This window comes from Strix aluco, chromosome 4 (assembly GCF_031877795.1).
Source record: "Strix aluco isolate bStrAlu1 chromosome 4, bStrAlu1.hap1, whole genome shotgun sequence".
NCBI lineage: Eukaryota > Metazoa > Chordata > Aves > Strigiformes > Strigidae > Strix > Strix aluco.
This window is the reverse complement of record NC_133934.1, coordinates 37,037,248-37,062,592: the sequence shown is the minus strand read 5'-3', so window position 1 is coordinate 37,062,592 and position 25,345 is coordinate 37,037,248. Positions and strand designations below refer to the sequence as shown.

At 43.0% G+C, this 25,345-nt stretch overlaps 1 protein-coding gene across 3 annotated transcripts in view; it reads left to right on the top strand.

Annotated features, from left to right (window-relative positions):
* STOX2 (storkhead box 2) overlaps nucleotides 1-25,345 on the top strand; it is a 150,014-nt gene that overhangs the window by 61,264 nt on the left and 63,405 nt on the right. For 2 of the 3 annotated variants that reach the window (XM_074822755.1, XM_074822756.1), the window contains exon 1: nucleotides 11,790-12,513. The exons of the other annotated variant lie outside the window; for it this stretch is intronic. In XM_074822755.1, coding sequence (XP_074678856.1) covers nucleotides 12,348-12,513 — 166 coding nt within the window. In that variant the 5' untranslated portion in view covers nucleotides 11,790-12,347. Of the gene's footprint in view, nucleotides 1-11,789; nucleotides 12,514-25,345 lie in introns of those variants that run through there. 3 annotated transcript variants of the gene reach the window in all.

The window sequence follows — 25,345 nt, the reverse complement described above, 5'->3', positions numbered from 1 at the left end:
CGCATTCGCAGCTGGCTGGAGCGCTTGCTTCCATTAACCACTTCATCTATAATTAGGGATTTTTTAACTCTTGGTACCTTTCATGAGACAGAAAGTCCAAAGGACTCCTCAGACTGTGGACATCACTGTGGCAACCGGTTACGTTCCTCCTCAACTACACAATCTGTAAATCTGGACAGGGATGTTTCTATGGATGTCTAGTGGAGCATCTAGCCAGAAGCTAGGCTATGGACTGGGCTTGTGAGACCTTACGAGACAAGCAAACCAAACACAAGTTCTTCAAAATGAATATAAAACTAATTTTTCACTGAGTTTAAGATACCCAAATGAGGAAGGAGAGGCACTGAGTGTTCAGGGTAGGGCAGGGGCCGGAAATAAAACTCCTACCACCCTGTTTACCTCCAGGGGAATGCAAGGAATACTTGACCATCTACCAACAGTTTTGAACCGCAAACCTCATCACTTCCAGCTGGGGCCTATGTCAGTGGCAGGACACTGTTGTGCTTGCCTGCTCCCTACTCTGCAAGCGACTCTCTCATAGTTTAAGCTGACAGTGCTTGTCAAAGCTGGTATGCTAAACTGAGTTTTTTTTTTAACTACCTTGAAAATCCCATCCTCCTGCCTATATTTGTTGAGAAAAATTGCAACGGAGAAAAGGCCTGTTAGTTTATGGGATAAAAGGGGATAAAACAGATCTCTCGCAATCCTCGTTCCTTTTGTGTGTACTGGAAGGCTCTTGGCAGAAAGATAGCTGGATTTCCAGTGCAGCAGGGAACCACACTGGCTTGTATTGAAATAATTGGGCAGATGCTACAGAAGATTATGGAACAAAACCTATATGTTACTTTTAAGTGGCAGGGTTTTTGATAATTGCTGTAGGTCCATTTATTAGGTAAATAATTAGTCTTTCCAGATAAGTAGAATACAATATACGTTGGAGAGATTTATGAGAGCTAACATATATATTGGCAGCTGTTTACAGCACTAATTTGTGTATTTCATCTAATTCCTGAATTTTATTTCAAAAGCTTCAGACAATGCAGGATTGAGAATATGGTGGCTGAAAGCAAAACAACTGAGAAATGTATTTGAAAAGCCTGCATATGATATCCATTCCTTTTATAAGGAATATTTCCTTTATGACCTCCTCCTGCTTTGTATTTAACATTTCAAAGAACTTTGGGGGACTGTCTGTAGGCTATGTCTTCATGAAGCCAGTAGCCAAGGATTTAAAGTATTGTCATTGCTGGCCTGAAGCTGAAAACTGCAGGCGGTTTTAATCTTGGGTTGGGGGGTGTGTGTGTGTGTGTGTGTGTGTGTGTGTGTTTAAACCCAACCTTTTGTGTTCAGATTAGGAGTGCAGAAGGATAGACTTAAGGAGTGTTAGTGAGAGTTTTTTCATTGGCAGCGCAGTAATAGCATCAGGCTTTGGAAATACTTTTTTCCAATTCTTTGTTATTTCAGTAATTGCTGTGTGGTGGGTAGAAATCCATAGGGTTTGTGGTTTTTTAAGTACCACAGCAATGATATGGGGATGGGGGCAATAAAAAGAAGTACCTGTTTTTATAACTTTTTACTTCTTGGACAACTGAGGGCACTTGAATGCCTTCTTAGATAGTTTATCATTGTTTCAGTCCTGGATGTCTGTGGTTATTTTGTCTTGGTTCCATCAGCTGGGGTAATAGTAAGATCCATCTTTGGAGAGGAAGGAAGACAAAAACAATTTGGCACTAGCATCATGCTCTGACAAATCTGAAATCTGCCAGTTGTGAAGGCAGATTGCCTGATCTACCTCATGTCTGAGAGATGGAAAGGTTACCAAACATCTCCCCCATCAAGAAAAACATCAAAGGTCGCTGAGCACTTGCATATGGCGTTTCTTTTACTTTCTGCTAGAACCTAAGAAATGTTTGTTCTGAGTATTTGTTGATTCCTGGAATAGCTGGGGGTAAAGAGCACTTGAAATTTTTATGTGTAGAAACATGGTGACTCCTTGCAAGAGTTTCCGAGGTGAGCACCATAACTAATAAGATTTACCACAGTTGGCTTGTGTAGGTATTGAGTTCAGCTCAATAGTGATCAGTTTTAATAAAGACTAAAGATTTTCTAGCTCTTCATTTTGTACGTGATTCTTTCAAATAGAATTCTAATGCTTAGGAAATTTCACCTTCACTTAAGTAAATTGACTTACTTAAGAAGTTTGTTTCTTTTGAAAAAGATCTTTTTGGATTTCCAGAAATATTAAGTATAAGTGGTTCTCTATGCCTTACAAAAATTCATTATAATATGAAAAGCATTTTGAAAGAAACCTTATCTTATGTCAGTGCCATTCACATGCTTTAAAGGTTGTAAGTACGCTTGTGTGGTGGGAGTGAGGAGTATGCTTTTCAGAATTAGAGAGGAGATTTTTTTCTTTATTTTTCTAATTTGATTTTATTTTACTTAATTTCACTATTTCAACTTGGCTATTGCAGTGATACTCCTTTGTAATAGGGGATATTTTTCTTCATAGCATCTACATGTTTCACTTGTTCTCAGCCTTGACTCTAGTAGGAAAGTTGTAGGTTGAAGAATTCACACCAGAGACTGTTCTTATATCCAGTGTGACACTCAAGTGCTATGTTAGAAGCATTTTGCTAAGGTGAGGCTTTGGGTGCTGCTCCCTTCTGCTTATCTCCACACAGGAGTTAAAGACCTTGAACTGACCTTCAGAAAATCTAGGAGGTAACAGTGCTCTGCTGGATTTAAGTCCCTCTTCATATTTAAAAACAAATTAATTAATAACAAAGCAACTGACAGCCACCCAGTAATATAGAAGGATGTATCTATAGATAGATAAAAGTAGTAGAGCTCCCTGTGGTTGATACATTTGCTTTAACAGATTGCACTGTTATGTAGGGCATCACTTAGACAAAAATTATTCTGTTGGACTAGTCCCCAGCTGAAGAATTCAACTTTCTTACAAGGTGATGGAAGAAGTTTGAGACCCAGTACTATAAAATGTTTTTTCTTGTTCCTCTACTAGAATACAAAAATCTCTGCACTCAGGAGAAATGCTCAGAACAACTTCTACAGAGAGGCAAGTGCAAGTGGTGCCTGCATAAACCTTCATCTGAACAGGGCAATGGGAAATTGTCTCTGGGTGCACACAGGTGGGTAATGTCAGAGCTTCAAAAGCCAAGCAGAAGGTGGCGATAAGCTGTGGTAACCAGGAATAGGCAGGGTATCTGTCCCAGGAGTGGAGTCTTCCTTCTGATCGGCACTACTGCGGCATCAGAAGAGAACAGAGAAGCTCCAGGGTCCCACTGAAAACCAATGCCTAAAGAGTACCACCTTCGTGGGAACAAACTGACTCTGCAACACTGCAGTCTGGTCCAGAGAACATGCAGGCTGATAGTTTTGCATTGATTTTCTGGAAGCCTTTGGGTCAGGCATGTGTTGAGTCATCTAATTTCTGTCTGTGTTTATGATTTCTCTCTAGAGTTTTTTCCTGCTCAAATACCAGTATATGGCAGTGAGACAGCCTCTGAATCTAAGACTATAATAAAATATCCAAGTAATTGAATTACTTTTCTGTGAGGTGATGAATCAGTGCTTTTTCACTCTTGGGTTTGTCTCTTGCTTTCATTCTCTTCAAACTGATGGGTGGGAACCATACATTTTCAGTGCTAAACCACTATTTTGAAAGCCTTTTTAATATAGGCAGAGCTTCATGCACATATGGAAGTAAATTCATGACAAGAGGTTGTTTACAAAGGGTGGAGTAGCCTATTTTCAGGCCTCCCAACTTTTCCAAGGTTTTTAAGATCTCTGCCTGTTATACATGCTATATATACACATCTATAAAATATACTGACTATATTGTACAGCTGTATAAGCAAGAATTTTGAGAGGGAGATTAGTACTGAGTTGTTCAGCAAATGCTCTGTGGAGTTATACCAGCTGCTGGGATCTAGTTGCCTTGGTATGCTGCTTCAGTTTTTAGGACTGCCCATCAAATATGTTCATTGTCCTGTTTGCAACATGTTTGCGGTGCTTTGTTCAGTTTTGTGTATGGCAAGTAATTCTTCCAGACAAGAATTTAGAGTTAATATACTGATACAATATACACTGATAAATAATAGCCATGCAACATGCAAAACAGGGCCCACTTGCTATAGCCAAGGGCTTTCTTTTCTTTCTCAATGGATTTTTCCTTTAAAGGTACCTACCTGACATGCAGGATCTTGTTGTTTGTGTTGCTGTAGCACCCAGGAGCTTCAGCAGAGCCCAAGGCCTGCTTGTGCTTAGTGCCATCTTCGCAGTCTCGTGAGGTGTTACACGAGCGTAAAGCAGAAACACAGGCTCTGTGGAGGAACGAGAAGAGACACAGAGATATATGAATTAGTTTTTAAAAACATAATCTGTAATGGCTTTTACTGCTGGTGGGTTTAATGGGCTACTTATCGCTCTTTGTTTTTTCAACTCTGGAAGCAGAAGGATAGTCTGTCTTTCTAACTTACAGTACAGCTGGCCTCCATATATCAGTATGTTACTTAAATACCACGGTACTAACGATATGTGACACCAGTGGAAAACAAGAAAGTTGAGGCCAACATTTTTGGCACATCTTTTACTACTATATCCTTTGGAAGAGCAGTCAGTGAATGAATTGAGTTGCCCTAACTCTACTTTTCCAAGTTTTTGAATTCTGTTATATGTGAGAGGTTTAATAAATGCTTGACTGTGTGAAAATCTGTGCAGGACTCATGGCTTGCCTACCTCCCCAGTTAGTTTTGTGCACTGAGGAGTTACAAGCCTAGCTTCCATCCGTTTTAACTAACCAGCTTTGAGTCAGTGATAATAGGAGAGGAAAAGCATGCATCATAGTGAAGGCTGTATATCCTACAGCCTATGTTCCTTTTGGTGTGTTTTTAGTAGTCTTGGGTACCCAGATTTAAAACCCTTCTGCATCAATTGTCTTCCGTGCAGAGGAAGCACAAATGCAGTCAGATGGTCTGGCATGAAAAAAAAGCCAGGGGAGCCTTTCTTCTCATAACAGAGTCAGGTTTTTCTTAAAAGTCATGCAAGTTAAAATAAATACCACAGCGCATAAGCCAGCACACAGAAAAATGAATTGGTGAGCTACAGCATGTGTGCAGCAGCAGTACTGCGTTCCTGTCATCAGACATTCCCAAAGCATAACAGTGGGAGAAATATGATCCGAAACTAGTTTAAGAGGTGCTGTAATTAAGCCAGGATTACTACCATAGTATAACACAACTTGATAATATTCTGGAGTTAGACTGAAGACTTGCCTGTGATAGGCTCTGAAACATTTTCCTTTTTTTATATTTGGAAGTTTTTTCACTTACACCTTTGCACTTGGGATTTTTCTTTCCCTTTTTGGTGGAGTTTCTCAAATGCTCTCTCCAAGGAGAGAGGGTTGTCTGATCAAGCCCGACTTTTCCCTTGCCAATAAATCCATCAAGAGAGGCTGCCTTATTTTGTGACCTGGACCACAAGCACGGATTACAAGTACTTGGTTTCTGCATATTTGAGTAACAACGAGTCCTAGTGAGAGGAGACAAATTAATAGTGTTAGTGTCAGAAGTCTTAAGGGCTGCTATGAAAGAGGATGCGCTGCATCATGAATTTTCTGCTTTGTTCTTGCCAGTATATCCAGTTACAAAGACCTGGAAGAGAAAACTAGTGCTTCCTACAGCCAAGGACAGTTGCAGCTTGTTGCCAGACCTCCTTAACCAGTAAGGGATTGCACAAAACTATCTTTTTCAGAGTCTGAGTTCTTCACATTTGTAATACAGAGACAAAAGAATCCACACATGAAAATGGTGAGCTTATGCAGTGGACAATTTTCTCCTGTCATGGATTTATTTATTAATATTAGAAATGCAGGTAATGTATTTTCTCAGGAATGCTATTATGCAGAGCTGTAGATCTAGTAAAACCATATATTGCCAAGGCCTGTGATGTTATGTCCGAGTTTGGTGTTTTTCCCAAGTTCTTAATTACATTTTTTCCACCTCTTCTCGTGCTCAACTTTCCTTTCTCCCCTCTGCTTTACTACTTTTCAACTATTTGTACTACAGGCTTTTTTCCCTCTTCATTTTCTATTTATTCCTTTCTGCTCTCCCTCTCTCACTTCCAAGCATCTTGCAGCATCATTTCTCCACCTTTTAAAAAGTTATAGAATTTGATGGTTTTGTTTTCATAGGCCACAAAATGACCCTGTGCTCCCTGTTTTACCTGGCTGCCGGTGACTGTGGCCTGCATTAGGGCAAAGTCTCCCCTGTGTCCCAGTAATATCAACACTATTTGTAGTCTTTGTTTCTGAAGCTGGGGACTAGGAAAGGACTCATCATAGACCTGCAGAGAGTAAAGCCACAAGGCTCTGTGCTGAGCACTCAGCATCTTGACAGTGTTGGTTCTTCTGGTGGTGTTGGGTGCTTGTCAGACACCATCTCAGCTGACAACAATAAAGCGAAGCCCTTTTAGTTTCCTCCCTGTGAGGCAGCCACTTAACTATGTGCAACAGGCAAGGTAGTGACAGAGTAAGGGAGAACCCAAGCTTTGAATGCATAGTTTGAGAGATGATGATTTTAGAGGTGTAGCTTGTCTTAGTGAAGAGAGGGATTGCCTTCCTCCTTGTGTGTCCTATTGTTTTGCCATTTTTATTTTAGTGTTTGGTTTGCATGCTTATTTCATTTGAAAACCTTACGCAGTCAGTCCCCAAGCCTGTCAAGCTGAGGCGGTAACGGCAGCCCACCCTGCTACTGAAGCCTGCTGCTCTCCCCTATGAAAACTTGTTTGTCATGGGGAAGAAAAAAGAAGTAGCCTCAACTTAAACCTGAAATACCACATTACACGAGAACAATTACCATATAATGCACACGTGCACAAGCACACATGCACACACACACATGCAGAGAAATATATATATATAGAGAGAGAGCTCACCATATTGTACTCTGCTACATAATTATTATTTTTCAACTGAGGAAAATAAAACCATGAAGTGGAAGCTAGGACCCTTGAGTTTTAACAATGTATTTGCCACTGATTTGCTACACTCTTCTGGGCCAGTTATATCCTTTTCTTTTTGCCATTTTCCATCTATAAAATGGGAACAGACCTGCTTAGCAACTAGTAAATGAGTGTTTATGAAAATCATATATAATAGATATCCTTAGTAATATATGTTTTCTCACTTTTTAAAAGATAGCACAGAAGGTTTTCAGAAGCTAAGATTTTAAATTGCTTCTCCAGAAGCCTTCAGGTTCCATATGAATTTGGATTGAAGCAGGGTGGTGATTGAGTGCACCCTCAGCAAGTTTGCTGACAACACCAAGCTGTGTGGTGCGGTCAACACGCTGGACGGAAGGGATGTGCCATCCAGAGGGACCTGGACAGGCTTGAGAGGTGGGCCTGTGCAAACCTCATGAAGTTCAACAAGGCCAAGTACAAGGTCCTGCATGTGGGTTGAGGCGATCCCAAGCACAAACACAGGCTGGGCAAAGAGTGGATTGAGAGCAGCCCTGTGGAGAAGGACTTGGGGGTATTAGTGAACGGAAAACCGACTGTGAGCCAGCAGTGTGCATCTGCAACCCAGAAAACCAACCGTATCCTGGGCTGCATCAAGAGAAGTGTGGCCAGCAGGTTGAATGAGGGGATTCTCCCCCTCTACTCCACTCTCGTGAGACCCCACCTGCAGTACTGTGTCCAGCTCTGGGACCCCCAACAGAAGAAGGACATGGACCTGCTTGAGTGGGTCAGAGAAGGGCCATGAGGACAATCAGGGGGCTGGAGCACCTCCCCTATGAGGACAGGCTGAGAGAGTTGGGCTTGTTCAGCCTGGAGAAGAGAAGCTTATGGGGAGACCTTAGAGCAGCCTTCCAGTACTTAAAGGGGCCTACAGGAAAGCTGGAGAGGGACTCTTTATCAGGGCATGTAGTGGTAGGACAAGGAGTAATGGTTTTAAACTGAAAGAGGGTAAATTTAGATTAGATATAAGGAAGAAATTCTTTACTGTGAGTGGTGAGACACTAGCACAGGTTGCCCAGAGAAGCTGTGGCTGCCCCCTTCCTGGTGGTGTTCAAGGCCAGGTTGGACGGGGCTTTGAGCAACCTGATCTAGCGGAAGGTGTCCCTGCCTATGGCAGGGGGGGTTGAAGCTAGATGGTCTTTAAGGCCCCTTCTAACCCAAACCATTCTGTGATTCTATGATTTTTCCTTATTCCTAGCAAGCTCCATCAGACTATATCCAGACTTCTTTTTACAATTGGGCAAAACTTTACAACTGTGTAACAGGTAGGCAAAAATATTTGTAAATTAAGGCAGAATTTCCCAGTGGCTTCAGCCAAAGAAAATTGGTCCTCCCTGCCCCTGTTGGAACTGTTGGATTAAACAGCGTATTTTTATTTATTTCAAACTGTACTTATAAGGGTACTGTACTATTGTTCACCAAGCAGGACAGCCATTTGTAGCTGTGAACTCTTACTTCCTTACCCTGCTCTAACATAGCCATATGAATCCAGACATTTATTTTCTTTTATTAAAAAAAAAAAAAAATTTAAATGTCTAAGAATAAAATGTTGGGGTTTTTTTTAAAGCCCTCAAATTTTAGCTTTTAGTTCATATGAAGAAAATTATTTTATTTCAGTTTGGCCACTGAAGCAAAAAATCAATTGTACTCGCAATTCTAGCTCTTTTTCCAAAGAAAACAGCCAAAACTTAAACTTGGTCTTTAATTATGTATTTGATTCATCCCAGTAACAACACTTGACTTCAAACAGTGCAAAAGCAGGAGGAAACTTGCTCTGAATTCCTCTCTTCAAAGAGAAGAACTCTTTCAGATACAATGTCAGAAAACTTTAAGCTGAAACTGAATAAGATAACTGTGAAAAGATTGAATACAAAGCGTTTTAGCTGACCACAGGAACAATGTCTCAGTACTGAGAGGAGGCCTCCAAAATTGCTTTTAAACAAATCTCCCCACGTTTGGGAAGGCAAAGTTGACCTTGCTAGATGGATTGCTTATTCCTGTGATTCCCTTCTCCCCCCATTTTAATATAAAAGTAACTTTTCATAGTTGTAGGAGCAAATTATTACTTGCTTAAAATTATCACACAATGAAAATGAATCCTGTTATCTGTGCCCAAAACTATGAACTAGTCTGATTCCTATAATCAATAAGCAGAAGATACCATGTGTTAATCGTATGTACTGTATTACTCTCATGACAATTCCTGCAAGTGTACAAATGAAATAAATTAAAAGTACTTGAAAGATTTCTGTGCACGGTTACCGGTTCATTAGTGCACAGCAAATTGCTCAAAAAGAATTGGGATATGTTTGCTTTACCCAACAGTTGCATAGCTATGCCCTGGTTTTTGATTTGGTATTTGTTAGAATATCTCTGAAACTAGACTCAAATATTTTTAGTTGGGAATAATTATGCAGAAAGCCAGCGTAAGGATCACTGTGGTCTTGTGTGTGTGTATATGTCCCTGCTTTGTTCTGTCTTTCTACTACTTCTTGACCTCATTTTTCCTCCTCATTGCTTATTCCTATTTGTCTCTTGCGTCATGTCTTTTTTAATGGAACAGATTGATATCTAGGGCTGTGTCTAGACTAGGAGAAAGGTTGAGTTTAGTTCAGCTGTAGGTTGAAGTTAGCTGGCCAGCTATATCCAACCAATTTTTGACAGCTGGAAATGCATAGCCATCATTCATTCAACTTTCAGACAGTGGAATGAGAGTTTACACTCCTGGGTAGAGTTTAATTTGCTTTTATATCTGGTAAAATGGGTAGGTTTTTTAGGTTTGGCTTAGCTAGGTAGTGCTAACCAATCTGTCTCAACCTTTGATGAGAAAAGTTGAACAATTCTAGAAGTTTTTTCTGGTCTGAGGGTGAAAACGTGCTCTATTATAAGCTTTGTGTAGGTTGATGAGTAAATTGCTAGATGAGTAAGTTGCATGATGGAAAGTATCTTATATTTTTATTAGTGGAGCTCCAGGCCATTTTTTTTGCTCATCTTACTTTTTCCTGTTGCTACCAGTATACAGAGTATCAATGGAAACATGTCATGCTTGATGGCTTTTCACACAATTGGAAGGAGATGAGACTGAATGAGAGAGGACCCCATAGAATTTAATTTTCAATGTTCTTGCTGGGTTTCATTCACATAATTTCTACTCATGTGAAAGGGATGGCTGCGTATGAAATCCTGAATGAGTCTTTGGTGTGTGTTCTGCCCACAGTAGTAGAACCAGGCGAGCTGAGGTGGGTGCTGAAGTGATTAACCCAAAGCTGTGCAGCAAGGCAGCAGAGGGATAATGTCTCAAGGTCCACTGGCTTTGTTGTTCAATTAATTCACCAACGGTCATCCTTTTACTGGTTCACCACTATTGAAAATTTTCAGTTACTGACAAAATCACAGCCCTCTGATTTTCCATGCTCTTAGAAAAGTAAGAAAGGTTAAATACTTATACAAATGTAAATGCAAGTAATTTATTAGCAACATTTTCAAATCCCTGCATTGCAGTTGTCTCTGTTGGTAACTCTGGCACCACCTGACATCAAGTGTGCTCAGAGCTGTCTCATAGAGGAGACACTGAGTCCCTTTGCAGTTTTGGTTAACTAGCGTTCATAAAACTACTTCTGTGGTGGCCTGGCCTGGTTCAAGATGGCACACCCTGGGCGCTGATACAGGTGCCACAGGGGCGGGAGGGTGGGCGACCTCCTTCCCAGGGGCAGGTGTGTAGGCCGGGCGTCCTGGATGTCCTTGTGGGGTGCAATGTTTTTTTAACATGGTGGCGTGAGTGACCAGGCCCTCCCGGGGGGAGCCGAGAAGCGGCGGCCCTTCAGGCACTGAGGGGGAAAGAAGGCGCCCTGAGGGAGGATGCGTGGCTGAACCCCACCGGCCCCACGCAGGGGTGCGCGGGGATACAGATCGCCCCCGGCACGCTTCCCCTCGCTGTATCCGTTCGCCCCGAGGTTGGCCCGGGGCGGGAGCGGTGCCCGAAGGAGCCGGGAGAGGAGGCCCAGCGGGCCTCGCCACCACGTCCGCCCTCCCGCTCCTTCCCGCCGCTCGGGGCGGTGCGCGCCGCTGCCCCCTCCTCACTGGCTGCCGCGGGCGGCGCCCGGTGCCGGCGCTGCAGGGTGCCCAGCGCCCGCCTGCCCCGGCCCGGCCCCGGGGCTCCCCCGCAAGAGCCACAGCCAGGAAGGACGAACGGACAGACGGACGGACGAACGGAAAGGAGGCGGAGCGGACGCGGGCGGGAGGGGGTCTGGCCCGCCCGCGGTGCACGGGGCTTCGTACGCGGGTGCCTGCGAGCCGGCCTGAGCCCCGGTCGGCGCCGCAGGGGGGGGCGCGGAGCCCGGCGGGACCCGCTGGCCGTGCCGGGACTAGCATGCGCCTAGGCGGCAGCGCGGCGCCCGGCGCTCCAGCAGCAGCTGCTCGCGGCGCGGCGGGGCGGAGGGAGGGCGGCGGGCGGGCCGGGCAGGCGGGCGGGGCGGCCAGCGGCCTCCCCGGTGGCCTCGGGCCCCGCACCGGCCGCCCCTAGCGCGAAGCCGGCGGCGGTCCAGCCCCGGGGACGGGCGGGCGGGGGTCGGCCATGGCGAGGCGCGACGCTGCCGGGGGCCGCGGGACGCTGCCGGCCGCCCGGGCGCCTCGGGCCTGAGGGGGGCTGCGGCGGGGGGGGGGTCCTGGCTGCTTCCGCCGGTCCCGCGGCCGGGAGAGGCGCCTGTGGGTCCTCCCTCCTCTTCCTCCTCCTCCTCCTGCTCTTTTCCTCCTCCCGTCGCTCCTCCTCTCGCTGCTCCTCCCGCCGCGCCGGGAACTGCCGCCGCCTCCCCAGCGCCGGGCGCGCCGCGGTCGGGGTCGCAGCCGGCGGCCGCGGGGTTTTCCTCGTTTGTTTGGGCCTTTTGTGTCGCGGCTCACAGTTGGCTAAGCACGGCCAGGCTGAATCGGGCCATTGTTCGGGACCCCCGAGCTCCTACGCTGCACATCTCTCGTCCCCACCCCCGCCCCCCTCCCGCCCCCCCGTTTTTTGCTTGAGAAGCCATATAACGTGCCTTTCCTCCACCCGAATCTGGGAGCTGTAAGCTGGACCGATTGCAAATGAAGTGTAATGCATTGTGGGACGTGTGTAAAATTGGATCATTCGAGGGGAAAAAAAAAAAAAAAGGAAGGGACCTGCGGCCGGCGCCCTAGAAGAGGTAGCGGCGAGATGCGCGCAGGTTGTGCCCCGGCGATACCGGCGCTCGGCTGATGCCAGGCAGCGCGCACCCGGCGAGCCGCAAGGCCTGACCCATGCTGCGGCGGGAGGACTAGGCTCGGGCAGCCTCAGCATGAAGAAGACGCGGAGTACGACCTTGCGGCGGGCCTGGCCTAGCTCCGACTTCTCCGACCGGGCCTCAGACCGCATGAGGTCCCGCAGCGAGAAGGACTACCGGCTGCACAAACACTTCCCACCAGCTTTTATTTCCCAGGCGTCACGGGGCTACATGACATCAGGTTCGTAATGTAATTTGTGTGTGCGAGAGGGTTTTATTGCGAGGCTGGTGCGGGATGCGTGTCTGGCCGGGAACGCTGTGTTGGTGGGTACGGAGGGGAGCCTGCCACCGGGAGCCTAAGTTGTTATGAGTAATGAAAAAAAAAAAGCATACATCCACCATTTTGTACCTCTGCAAGATTCACAGCGGGGCCCTTGCAATATGGTGTTTAAAATCCATTAGTCGAGTGAAATAAATGTACCAGGAAAACGGTCGTGTCTCTCTGTGGTGGAAAGGCAGATAAAAATGACTGGGCGCACAGAGCATGGAGCCCTTTGCTCCTTTTGTGCGTAAAAGCATGTGTTGGATATTTACTGCTGCCCCACACATTCCCCTCTAAATGCAGTTAACTCTAGTTAACTCATTGGGCTTTCGTGTTTTTCCATTTTGGAAAGGAAAAGGATCACCTGTGATTGCAAGTGCTCTCGCCTTGTTACAGGCTCTCCGGGTTTCAGCTGCATGTTTCTGCAGAGGCAAAGCACGCTTTGGTGAAAATGACTGTAAACACATTTGCATTTGTTATTCGAGGTGTAGAAGGAGACCAGACCTGTGTATGTGGGGGAACACACACGTGCACGTATATTCATTTGTCGATTGCTTTCAAGGGAGGCTGTAGGGAAATAATGGACACTGCACCAACATGTTTGTGCATGGGAAAGAGCGCAAACAAAACAAAAAACAGCGCAGGGAAAGGCAGGCATCGAGGAGAGGCTTGGCCTCTGATGGAGTGCTGGTGCGGTTTCGGAAAGCCTCGGTACTGTTAATGGAAGCTGCTCCATCCTGAAATGCATCTTAATGGCCTTGGAATTCAGAGATTTCATAAACACCTGAAAAAAGACTTGGGAATATGCTGATGGGGAGGGGAAAATCCTGGAAACCTCCTTTGTTGTTCTGCTGCCTGCTTATTGTGATGATCGGAAATAACGTTTCATTACTATGATGGCAAATTCCAGTTTATCATAAAGGCATGTTTTCCCTTTGAAGCTCAATTTAGGTTGAGTAGACAGATTCCTTTAAAGGAGAAAAAGAAGGAAAGGGAGAAAATGAAGGTATTTATTTTGCATTACTGAAAACGTTTCCAGCCCTGTGCCCCATTTCCCCCCTCATTTTTGCTGCAAAGATTGAGCCAAAGATTGTGGTTGTCAGTTACATGCTCACTTTCCTATCTCTGGCCCTAATAAACATACTTCTTTAGTCAGGTTTGGTTTCTCATATTATTAAAAAAAATGTCTTGTGACTGTTCTTTCTTTAATGCCCAAGCACAAGGGAAATAATATGCATTTATTGAAAAATCTGCCTGTGTAAGAACATTGTGCTATTTTGGCAATAGCCACTCTGATTTTTCCCTTTCCTGGGAAGCCACATATTGAGAGGAAATGACAACGATAATTTATGCTTGAACAGCTGAAGAAGAGGAGAATGGTGCTGGTGAAGGAGTTGTTTTGTTTCATTGCTGCTGCAGTACCTGAAAGCGGCTGGAAAGCCAAAGCTGTCCATACTGCGAAGATTTTTGTTGTTCTGCATGAACGTCCTGATATTCCCACTGTAAGATATACTGTGTCAGTTCTGTTGAAGTTCATACTTTGAGGCCTTTCTTTCAGTGTGGAAGCCCATATTTAAAAGAGAAGGAGCTCACGTGAGCATTTTGTGCCAAGCAGTGTGGTTTTTTGCTTGTTTTTAATTCTTCAGGGAAGCAGTCTGGCTCTGTAAAAGCTTGATCTTGGCAAGATTGGTACAATCCAACCAGACGGTCAAACACCAGCACAGATCTGCAGAATCAGATGTGTCACCCTGCATTTTTTGGCAGATACCTGTGTCCTCAGTGGGGGTGGGGAGGGGATAGATCTGTAATCTGCTATACATGTTTTAACGTAATCTCCAGACCCTCAGAATACCGTGTTTATGAATATACAGCATGTTGATTTCAATTGCAACAACTGAAGGACAAATGTCATGTTTAGTTTGAGTAATTTGCTAAAGTTGTTGGAGGGAGAATATATTGAAAATTAAAATAAACAAACAACTTAGGCTTTTAGCTGGAAATGCAATTGTTCTCTCTTGATGGATAGTTTCCACATTCATTTATTTTTAAAGGATCCTTGTCCACTGCGTTTCCAAATATTAGTTTTGGGAGGAATGGCTACTGTATCTAAACACTTCTCACTATTTGAAGGAAACTCTCTTTCTTGCAGGAAGTCTATAGGAAGTCCTCTGGTGTAAAAGTTGTGGGGATCAGGAACACAAATGCATTCTTTGTCACCCAGAACGTTGTATGGGAGAAAGTGTCCTGAAACACATGGGCTTTTCAGAGGACTGCATTCTGTTTATCCAACCATTTAACCTCATCACTATTAGCACTGTTGTGGTTCTCTTTTAATTAAATGCTACATTGTTTGGGAGGGGGTGGAGGGTGGGAAAGAAACCTTGGAGTTTTGCCTCAATTACTCTGCTTGGGGAAATATGAAAAAGCAGACAGTCAAGATGCTAAAAAGCTTGCAAAGTTAATATTCAAGTATGCCTGACTGAGGCGTGGAGAATTGTATATATATTTCTTTCAGCACAGAAAAATACTGAGTAATGGTGTTGCAGTCAATGCTGTGGTGTTTTGGGTAAAATACAGTCTCTAAGCAGAACCATGTTTATAATGGAAGTGCAAACCTCATGCTAGAGTAGTGAAGCACACCCAATTTTAAGCAGCCTTTTCAGTAAAACTGAGTAAGGACCAGTTTAATATTTGCTTGATTAGTAGCAGCATTGGTGTCTGGCAGTCACGTTTTCAATACTTGGGGAACAAACTGCCCATAATTATAGAAAATTGATGCAGATGCAATTCATCTGAAATTAAAGATTGTTTGATGGATGAAGGGAGATGGAATTAAGGAGGGAAAAAAGCAGGGAATTTAGAAAATCACACATTTTTACTGCTGAATAATCTCTTGATACATGCTATTAAATCGTTTGTACTCCAGGGTTTCTTTAGGCCTCCTAGCAACCACTAGGTTCAAAGGCCGTGCAAGGAGTTCATTGTTCATGTGGAATATTAATTTCCCACTGGAGGACTGTCTTGGAGAAAAAACACTGAAAAAGAAAACTACAACAATGTAGAGCTTTGACCTTGCATGAAAAGAGATGTTGAAAAGTTGGAATCCTATAAAATTCATATATGTTACTGAAAAAGGGGAAATATACTTGAAGTTTTTGATAGATTGCTGCTTAAATGAAGGGAAAATAAAGAAATCGTATGAAACTGCCAAGCAGGATACAGCTTAGGAGGGCCTCAAACAGTCACACAAAATAATATGTATAGCTTTTGAAATGTTGGAAGCTTCTTGCTTTTTTTTCTTTTTTTCCCTCCTAAAGAACAAAGGCAAATCCTGGATTTTGTTTGAGTGGAGAGAGGAACTGCACCCTGTGTTTGACCCAGCCATTAAATGTTACCAGAACTGAGTAGTGCTCTGGAAAGAAATAACTTTTTCCGCAGCCTTTCTTGAGCTACGTTTAATTGAAGATCTTGGTGTTGGAGGTAAAGTGTCAGTTTGAGTTGGTGGTGGTGTAGGGTAACAGTCCAACACAGGCAGCATGAAGGAATGTCTGAAGAGCTTTCTACACTGGTAAAATCTAATTCCAAAGCATTCTTATTTGCAGGTTACCTTCTGAAAAGTTTGCAGTTACTTTATTGCTCTTTGCTATAAAATTTCCTTGCAGAGGTTTCAGCGCTCCAAAGTTGAAGGGTAAAATTTAGTCTTGATGTTGCTTGGTGTTACTGGAGTTTGATTACCAAGTTGAAGCAGAAGGGAAAGGAGAGAAGCATGTAGCACTGCTATCCAACTGATGGTATCTGTGTGCAAATTAATATTTGTAGGAGGAAAAGATATCCTCATTCTCAGTTTCAAGGATGTTTGATGGAAGGTCTAGGACTGCCTCTTCAGCCTCGTTGAACAGTAAGAAGGATCTTGGGAGTCATTCTGAACAAATTTGGGAATCCTCCGTATTTTTCTTTTTTTTTAAGCTTGAACCTCTAACTCTAAAAAAAATTAGTGTTTGGAGATAACAATGCATGATATGAAGAACTCAGTTTAACATAATTGAGAAATGACTGATACATGCAAAGCCTTGAAGCTCGTTCAGTTCTCCTGTCCCTTAATTCAGTTATCTAAAGAAATATGTTCTAGCTTGAAAGTAGCTGTATTGTAATTAATATTTAATGGTATAATCAGTATTGCATCACCTTCTTTTTCTCTCAGTGTGGTGTTAAGAAACACCTTCCAATTCATCTGCTTAACAGTAATGTGATCTCTTTGCCTCCCTGAATTCAGAGTAGTTTTAGGCTGTCTTAGACCAGACCCATTAGTGGGACAGTAAAAACTGAGAGCGTGTAGGTGTCAGTGGCTAGCAGGGCTAGCTTTGCCTCCTGGCTCATGCTCTGTCTCCTTTACTTCAGCCTGTGCTGACGTGGTGAACCCAAGTGGGTCACTCTTTTCAGTTACTTCAGGGGCTATGCTTGTTTTATTGCTTGGGAAGTTGTTCCTGGGCTCGCTGTGCCTTTCAGTCCCTTTTGGCCTCTGGGACATCCACTTACCTTGACAGAGAAACAGGAGCTTTCACTGCATCCTGATCGGGGAGGAGGGTCTAAGTGTGCTCTGTCTGCAGACCACAAACTTGGTCCAAGTCCATGGACCAGTCCTTTTTGGCACAGTTTCTATCTCATTTTGTTTTTCCCTCTGGTTTCTTGCCTAAACTAATACAAAAGACAATCTTCTCTCTCCTCCTTCTGTTGAACCCTGTGGTTGCCTGTGCACTATTAACTCGCATACAGTGCTGTGCCCATGCCTGTGTGTTAGCCAGTGTCTCCACGCCTGGTCCTTTCCCACCAGATACCAAGATATTTTCTGCATATCCATAAATTCACTTTTAGACCAAGCTGTGGACAATGTCCTGTGTACTGCTTGTGCATTCAGCTGACCAAACTGCATTTGAGTACCTGCTGTTCTTCCTGGCTGCTGTGACCTATGAGCAAGGGGATCCAGAGTGGCGTTTTTGTTCATGGCATTAGTAAAATAGGAAACAGAAGTCTCTGTGTGTGCCTGTCTTACCTAGACCTGTTCACGTTTCTATCTCAGTTCAAAGCACTCTTCCCTGCAGAGCTAAATTTCAGGTTGTTTTTCCTCCCCAGCCTCTGTTGCTGTTTGCATTCAAAGTCCGTGTGTTCTCTCTGCTGGTTTCTTGGACCTTCAGTCAGATCGGGGTGCACAGAAGTGCTCCAGGATCAGGTCATCAAAGGGTGTCCTCTCATTGGCGTTTGCGCAGCGGTTTCAGTCTGAGTTCAAATACTTTTCTAGGTGTGTTTTCCAGTAGTCTTGTGATTGTTATGTGTACACTAGACATCACGATAGCCTACTGAAGATAGAGGAAGCTCCTCTTCCTAGAACAGACAAGGATTCAGAACAAACACAGTACTGATTCATCACAAATAGCTCCCAGTCTTTCACAGGTGTAGAAGTTATACTCTGTCTTTGTTGGCAACAGTTGATAAAACCCAAAGGGTGTTGAATATCTTGCCATTTTGGAATTGAATAGCAGCCATGTCTTTGCAAAATGCATTACTTGTTGGAGGAGGCTGAAATGTGAGGATTTTGTGGATCACCTTGGTTTACCCAGTGACCTGCTCAGTTGTGAGCAACAATAGGCCTTCATTTGTATGCAGGAGAGTTCATCCCAGAGTAAACTACCATCTTTGTAATGTTCTTTGCACAGTCTAAAGACGTATAAGCACAATTGGGTATGAAGACTAAAAAGGTGATATTTTGCTAAGCCCATTGTGGAAGTCCTCCAAAAACTGGGGGTTTCTTTTCAGTGTTCCGGGGAGCTTCTTTAGCGTGACTGCTTCATAACCCATAGCAGGTTATAGAATATCTCTGTGAACAGCATTAAAACTGAATGAATATCCTGCCACCTAACTCTGGGCCATGAGTCAAGTAAAGCAGTGCTGAAAAAAATTTTCAGATACAATTACTCTTGACTGTTCTTGAGCATGCTTTTACCTGGTTGGAAGAGGCCAGGCAGTATTAAAGCCATGATCAAAAGTTGTCAGCTAATTTAGAACTTGTGTAAGAATTGCTAAATAATACAATATTAATTGTGTGGGTTTTTTTCTTCAAAAGCATGATACATTACATGATTTTAAATGATAAAGCTACCATTAAGTTATCAAAACTGGGTATTTGATGGGTTTGGTGGAGTAGATGTAAATCTGAGCCTAGAAATATGGTTTGCCTTTTATAAGAAGTATCAAATGAATACTTCATGCAATTCTGCCTAACCATTGGGGTTAATTGTCACCAGAAAAAGGAAAAGGAGTAATGACTGTTGAAACTGAGACCTGAATGCCTGAACTTAACCAGAACACTTTCAGTTATAGGTATTTTATTTTTTTTCTAGGTAGATTAAATATGAGAACAGGAAGCAGAAATGAGGCTTAAAAGCTTCTCTAGAAATCTCTGTGTGCCTCTGTACTTGTCTTTGCAATAATTTTTGGTATCAAGGCCAGTGGCAATCAGAGTAGTCCTAGGGAAAATGCTTGAATATGGAAGCTGCAAAACTCTCCCAAACCAGCATTTGTTGCTCCCAAGTGATTGCCTGTAGCTATGAGGAGGGTATGAAAGTTGTTTATAGCTGCTGATTTGCTTTTTTCAGCACATTTATCGAGTTGGCTGTTCTGCTCATGCTGTTTTGTATTTCACTCTTGGATGACATATAGGTGCTGGAATTATCTTGCTCAAATAGACTGTGGAGGAGAGGGGGGAAAAAAAAGAAAAAAGGAAGACCTGGCTTTACAGGAAGCCTATTTGGGCGTACAACATGATGGAGTGGGTAGAGCAGTCTAGTTTAGACAGAGCCCTGGGCTCTGTTGGCAGCTTTTAAGCAGTTTGCAAAAGGTAACCGAAACAAGAAAACTTGATTTTCAGCAGGCTTCAATTCATTATAAAAAGGATAGCAAGTTTTCCTTTTCCTTCCTCCAAAGAGAGGTTAAAATTACTGGGTAAGTCAGAAGGTGAGGGAGGTGTTCCCAGTTGTGGCCATCTTTGTTTTCCTGGGCACTTTTAACTGTTTCTCCAGTTCCCTACACTCAGATTGTAATCTGTTCGGTAGAAGAACTGTCTCCTTTATTTTGTACTGTAATGTTGCCCGTCACAAAAAAGGTCCTATCTCAACCCAGGCTTTGAATTGATAACAGTGGGTAAGAATGAACATCCAAAACCAGGTGTATTCAGTGTGAACAGAGCAGTCCTCATTCTGCAAGTGAAATCCAGCGTTCAGATCAACTTTTGCACACCACGGTGTTCATAAGAATTTTCCATCTCGCCTTCCTGCAAGCTGAAAAAGAAAGCCTGTTTATAATACCAGCAGTAAATGATGTGGAATGATTGTTATTCAGTACAGTTATCACTTCTACCTTGTCAACCAACTCCTCACAACCCAAAGAAAGTTCTGTTTTTCATCAAATTGTAGATGATGTGATTTCTATAATTTTTAAAGCATAGGAGTGGTTCTTGTTGCTTCGGTGGGAAATGCTATCTGTACGAGATAGCTACAAATGCAGAATTTATTAGAAATTTCAAGTTGTGGTGTTGAAAAAACATCTCAATGGTTTTATTGGATCTGATAGGGTGTGGAAGCAGAACACGAAAGGGAAAGAATGAACAATTTATTTGAGGAACTGCTTTTAATTTGTGAACTTTTATGTGGACCTGATTCTTGAGAGCAGGGATGGCCAGTGTATTGCACATGGATTTCAGGTATTGTGAAAAAGAATGAATGAGAAGTTGAACGTATTTATACTAGGTCTTTTTATTTAATGAAAGTAGCAAGAAGAGAGACAGCAGAGGCATCTTGCAAGTCTTTCATTTTGTATCTGTCTTGTAAAGTTACTCCTAACTTTTGTTTCTCTGTGATCTGTTAGAGGTATTGGTAGCTAGGCAGTACGTGGCAGGCTTTGGCTTTCAGCTGAAACAATTAAGCAGTAACTGCTTCTGTTTAGCAGGTTTTCTTTACCAAAGTTGTCCAGATAGCCTAGATGAACTGTAGCCCTCTTTCTTATGCCTTATTGACCAGGGCTTCTATTTTGAAAAGTATGTCTAACATTAGAGTAGAACAGGCTCCTGGACACTAATCGTGATCTTCCCAAACGTGATGGAGAATGCAGCTGTAGTTTGACTGGGATGCTGGGACTGAAGCAATACAAGAATATCTTCTTGAATTTGGGTGCTCTCCTCAGTGTGGTATGCATGTCCATGAAGCATTTCACACACACGTTCTTGAGATGCTGATAACAAGTAGAAATCTGCATTTAGTGATATCAAAACACCTTTTCCAGCTACTATTTTCTTTCCAAGTTGTAGTGTTTAAAGAAAAAAAATGAATGGCCCTTTGTAGTGAAGTTGACCTCAACATTTTGAGATCCAAAGAGTATAATAGACAATTCAGAAATACTTACTTAATGTGGCCTGGAAAAGGCAAAGTTCAGTATGAAAGCTGAGTTCATCATAACACAGGAAGCTGTGCTGGGAGAACCTAGATTATATAAACTAGTTTTCTTGCCCATTTGTGTTTTTTTAATTTCCTTCATAATTTCCTATGAATTTCCTGTTGATGACCTGTGACCTAGTTTCAGAAGATGAACTTCTGACCATATGTGATAAGGATTTAAATGCTATAAATTGGACCGTTTATCTTATAAGCCAGTAAAGATGATGTATTAAATTTCATTGTGGTACTTAACTAACTTTGCCTCTTAAATTTTCACAGCGTTTTAGAGCAAAGTACTATTCTTCATTTTCATAGGGTGTTCTAAATTCTGCTCTCCTGAGAATTTACATTCTTGGATCATACAGTGACCTTGTTTTACTACACATAAGCCTTAAACTAAATGTTTTTTTAAACAGGGTGAAACGGAGATACTTTTTACAAGTTTTTCTTAAGATTTGTGTGTGTTTAGGTGTAAATGCTGCATGGCTGGCTGGGTGAATAGAGGGAACAAAAACTTAAGAGGAAAAGGTTTATTGGCTTTAACATTAAGTTTGAAACAGCTGCGACTCCCATATGTAAATTGGGCATGTCTGCAGCACATCTTTTTTGAGAAATGGAGGGCAGATTCCACTGGCCACGGAAAGTTCACCCAAGGTCCAAGTGGTCCCTCAGCCTCTGGTGCTAAAGGGCAGATTTACTGATGCAGAGACGGGATCATGGGTGGGAGCAACATGGCTCACTGCTGTTTGTTCATGCACTCACTCCCTCCCTTTGCACTAGTCCAGTCCAAAATTATGAATAAAGCAAATCCATCTTTGGGGGAATATTCAGGGGTTTGTAATATGTTACTAGGTCTTTAGTCTCTGCTTTCACTGTGGATGGATGTAGTTACTTTCTTGCTCTTTAGGTACAAATGTTTTAGTTGTACATGTTACATTGTTTTGTGATGAAAACATTGAAAAATCTTAGGGAAATTATGAGGAGTGGTACATATGTATACACTTAGTCAATAGGATCATTGTATGGATGTGCTGTGAGACCAGGGCTCAGTGAAAAGCATTTGGGCTTCTGTATGGGACAAGCGTTCTTCCATAGGCATTGAAATTCAGGAGTGAAATCTTGAAATCATATTTGCATGGCATGTCTGCATAAGAATAGATCTGGTTGGGACATTTTCACAGAATACAGGAGCAAAGAACAGTTTTCTGCATTTTTTTCCAGCCTGCTCTAATGAAGTCTCAGTTTCTGAACAACTTTTTAGGATTCCTCTGGAAAGAGGTATAGCCATCTCTAAATGAAACTTTTTTTTTTTTTTTTTTCCTAAAATCATGAGATGTTTTCCTTTGAGTCAATCTTGGGTTCAGTCTGTGTAATTATTTTCATTGCAGAAATATTATCCAGTAACCGTGAGTGTAAAATTAAGGCATCTTTTGGAAACCTTATTTTAAAAACCATGTTCTTAACTACCTCTTTGTACAAGAGGGTGAAGTAGTTATGTAAAGTATTGTTTATTTTAAAGCCACAGGTGATAACTTTTCATTAGATACGTGGTCTGCCATATTGCCCTGTGCAGCACAGTAAAGCATAGTTTATGTAAGTTTATTAAATTTTATATGTAGCAAACCCATGCTCTGTGCATGTGTGCGAAAGCTTAAACATGAGAATGCACACTAAGTCCCCAAGGGTCCAATTCTGTTCTTTAGTGGGAAAAGCGCACACATTTTTGGTTGACTGTTCAGGTAGGAAACCTTAACTCCCAGCAGTGCTGCTTCCCTGAACGATGCACATAGCCATCTCTCTTCACATAAGTCTTTGCCTACATCAGGGAATTGGAAAGGCTGAGGAGGGCACAGCTGTAACTGCTGAGTAATGCTCCCTTTTAATTGAAGTTTGTCTTTGAATAAGGACTACAGATTGGACAGGTAGAGAAACTGGGGCAGGCTTTCCAGAAACAAGGGTGGGTGTGATGGCAGCGAACAAAAAGAGGAGTCGTAGGCAGAGTTGCTGTTCTGCCAGAGCAGGCTTGTATTCTTGCATCCTGGCCACGAGAAGTACGTTTCCCCAGCTCACTCTTAGATTTCAATTTAAGTCATTTAGCTCACTGGATTTACATCAGGACCATCGCTCCTTCACTTGTGTGTGTCTGAGCTCATTTCAGAAGCTAATAATTGATGCAACTTTTTTCTGCCTACCAGATAGATGATAGTCTCATTCAGTTTTCATCCCAGTGCTGATTGTTCCAAATAGAGTCATAGGCACGCAGCAATACAGTGCACTCAGCTTTTCATGGTTATCCCTTTTTATCCTAGCAGTTCCCTTTTTCACACCTTCAAGAAGTGTACTACAGTAAAATGAAGTGTTTCACTGTAACTTGCATTTAGAGTTAAGTCATGAAAAGGTAAGCTAAAAAAGTTAAGGGGAAGAAAGCTTTATCTGCCTGTGTCATCATAATTCATTCCCTAGTTAATGGGGCAGTTGAATAGGACAGTGTATTCCAAGCAATGAGAAAGCATACAAAATGATGCTGATGTTGAATTTTACTCATGGATTGGTGTCAAACCAAGCTCTGTCAATGATAGGTGTGGCAAAATTGTCTGGCAGCACAGCTGCCCTTGGGAACTGTAATGTTATCTCTGGTAGCAAATTGGCTTCAAACCCAACTTTTCAGATCAGAGCATTTAATCTGTGTTTTATACGCCTAAGTGGATGTGTGTATGTGATTGCTATGCATAACACTGGGAGGGCTATTTTGTTATGAGGGACCAGCAAAGAGAAAAAAAATCTAAAAGCTGCTCTGGTATATGTTGCTATGCAATGACGGTTTTTGATGACAGTTTTCCGGCAAGAGCTGGAAGGAGTGTGGAAAATTTTCCTTTTTTTACCACAAATGGGAACCCAAGAGTGCCCATGCCAGTTGAGACCCAGATCTCTCTTGCCTATTCTGCTGTGTCCAACTGTGACCACAAACAGGTGCCCAGGGAAGTGGAAGAAGAGAGCCAGTGCCTGTGGTGCTTCCCCACTTCCAGCTGGTTTGGGCAGTGTGGTTTGTTTAGTCCTCAAAAGGTTTCTCTTGCAGATATACTCTGTGGTACCTGTGGGAATATTAGGGGAGTGAAAACTGCTCACCTTGTATATGAGGAGCTGCCCTGTGGCAGCCCTGAGTTGTGTGCATTATCAATATTAAACTGGCGTCAGGTCTTATCCTGTCCTGTACTGGAGCATTTGTGCTAATGACGAATATACGCACATGTGAAGAAGGTTTTGAGGCTCTTGGTATTTTTGATGGTGGAAGATCAGCTGTTAGGTCGAGAGGCAACATCAATCCCCTCTCTCCAAATACAACACATGCAAATTCCAGATTCCTATAACTGGGATATTAATAGTATTCACGTCATCACACATCCTCTTCTGAAGTCATGAAAGAAACATTTGTTAATTATTTCTGTAATTCTGCTTATTCCTTCTTTCACTTAGTTTTATTCCCTTAGTCCCTCCCTTTCCTTCCCCTCTGAATTCTGGGCATCATGAGCTCTCTCATCGCAAAGTGACATGTGCCTAGATTAAAGGCTTACATTAAGCAGGAGTTTCTTGTTATATCAACTCTTGACATTCCAAAAATGTCAACTCCGATTCACATTGCAAACAGGATCTAGTGCCGAGATACTAGTTGTTTCCAAGTCTTTCGCTTATTAATAAGGCAGAACTGCTGTTTCAGGACAGAGTTGTCCTGAGAAAATACTGCAGAAGTGGATCCTAACGTTTCATGTCTCCAAGGTATCCCCTTTCCTTATTTTGGAGGTGTTGACTGGCTCACAAGATTAATCTTGGTTGAGAGGTAATTGTTCAGCTAGTAGCTAAAGGCCATAACTTTCCAGCATGGCCTCCTGAGCTTCTGACACCTTGGGTGTCTCAGTGAAAGTACTGTTTTTGGCAGGAGCCAAACATTCAACATAGACTCATAGAATAGCTTGGGTTGGAAGGGATCTTAAAGACCATCTAGTTCCAACTCCCCTGCCATGGGCAGGGACCCCTTCCACTAGATCAGGTTGCTCAAAGCCCCATCCAGCCTGGCCTTGAACACCACCAGGGAGGGGGCAGCCACAACTGCTCTGGGCAACCTGTTCCAGTGCCTCACCACCCTCACAGTAGAGAATTTCTTCCTTATATCTAATCTAAATTTACCCTCTTTCAGTTTAAAACCATTACTCCTTGTCCTACCACTACATGCCCTGATAAAGAGTCCCTCCCCATCTTTCCTGTAGGCCCCT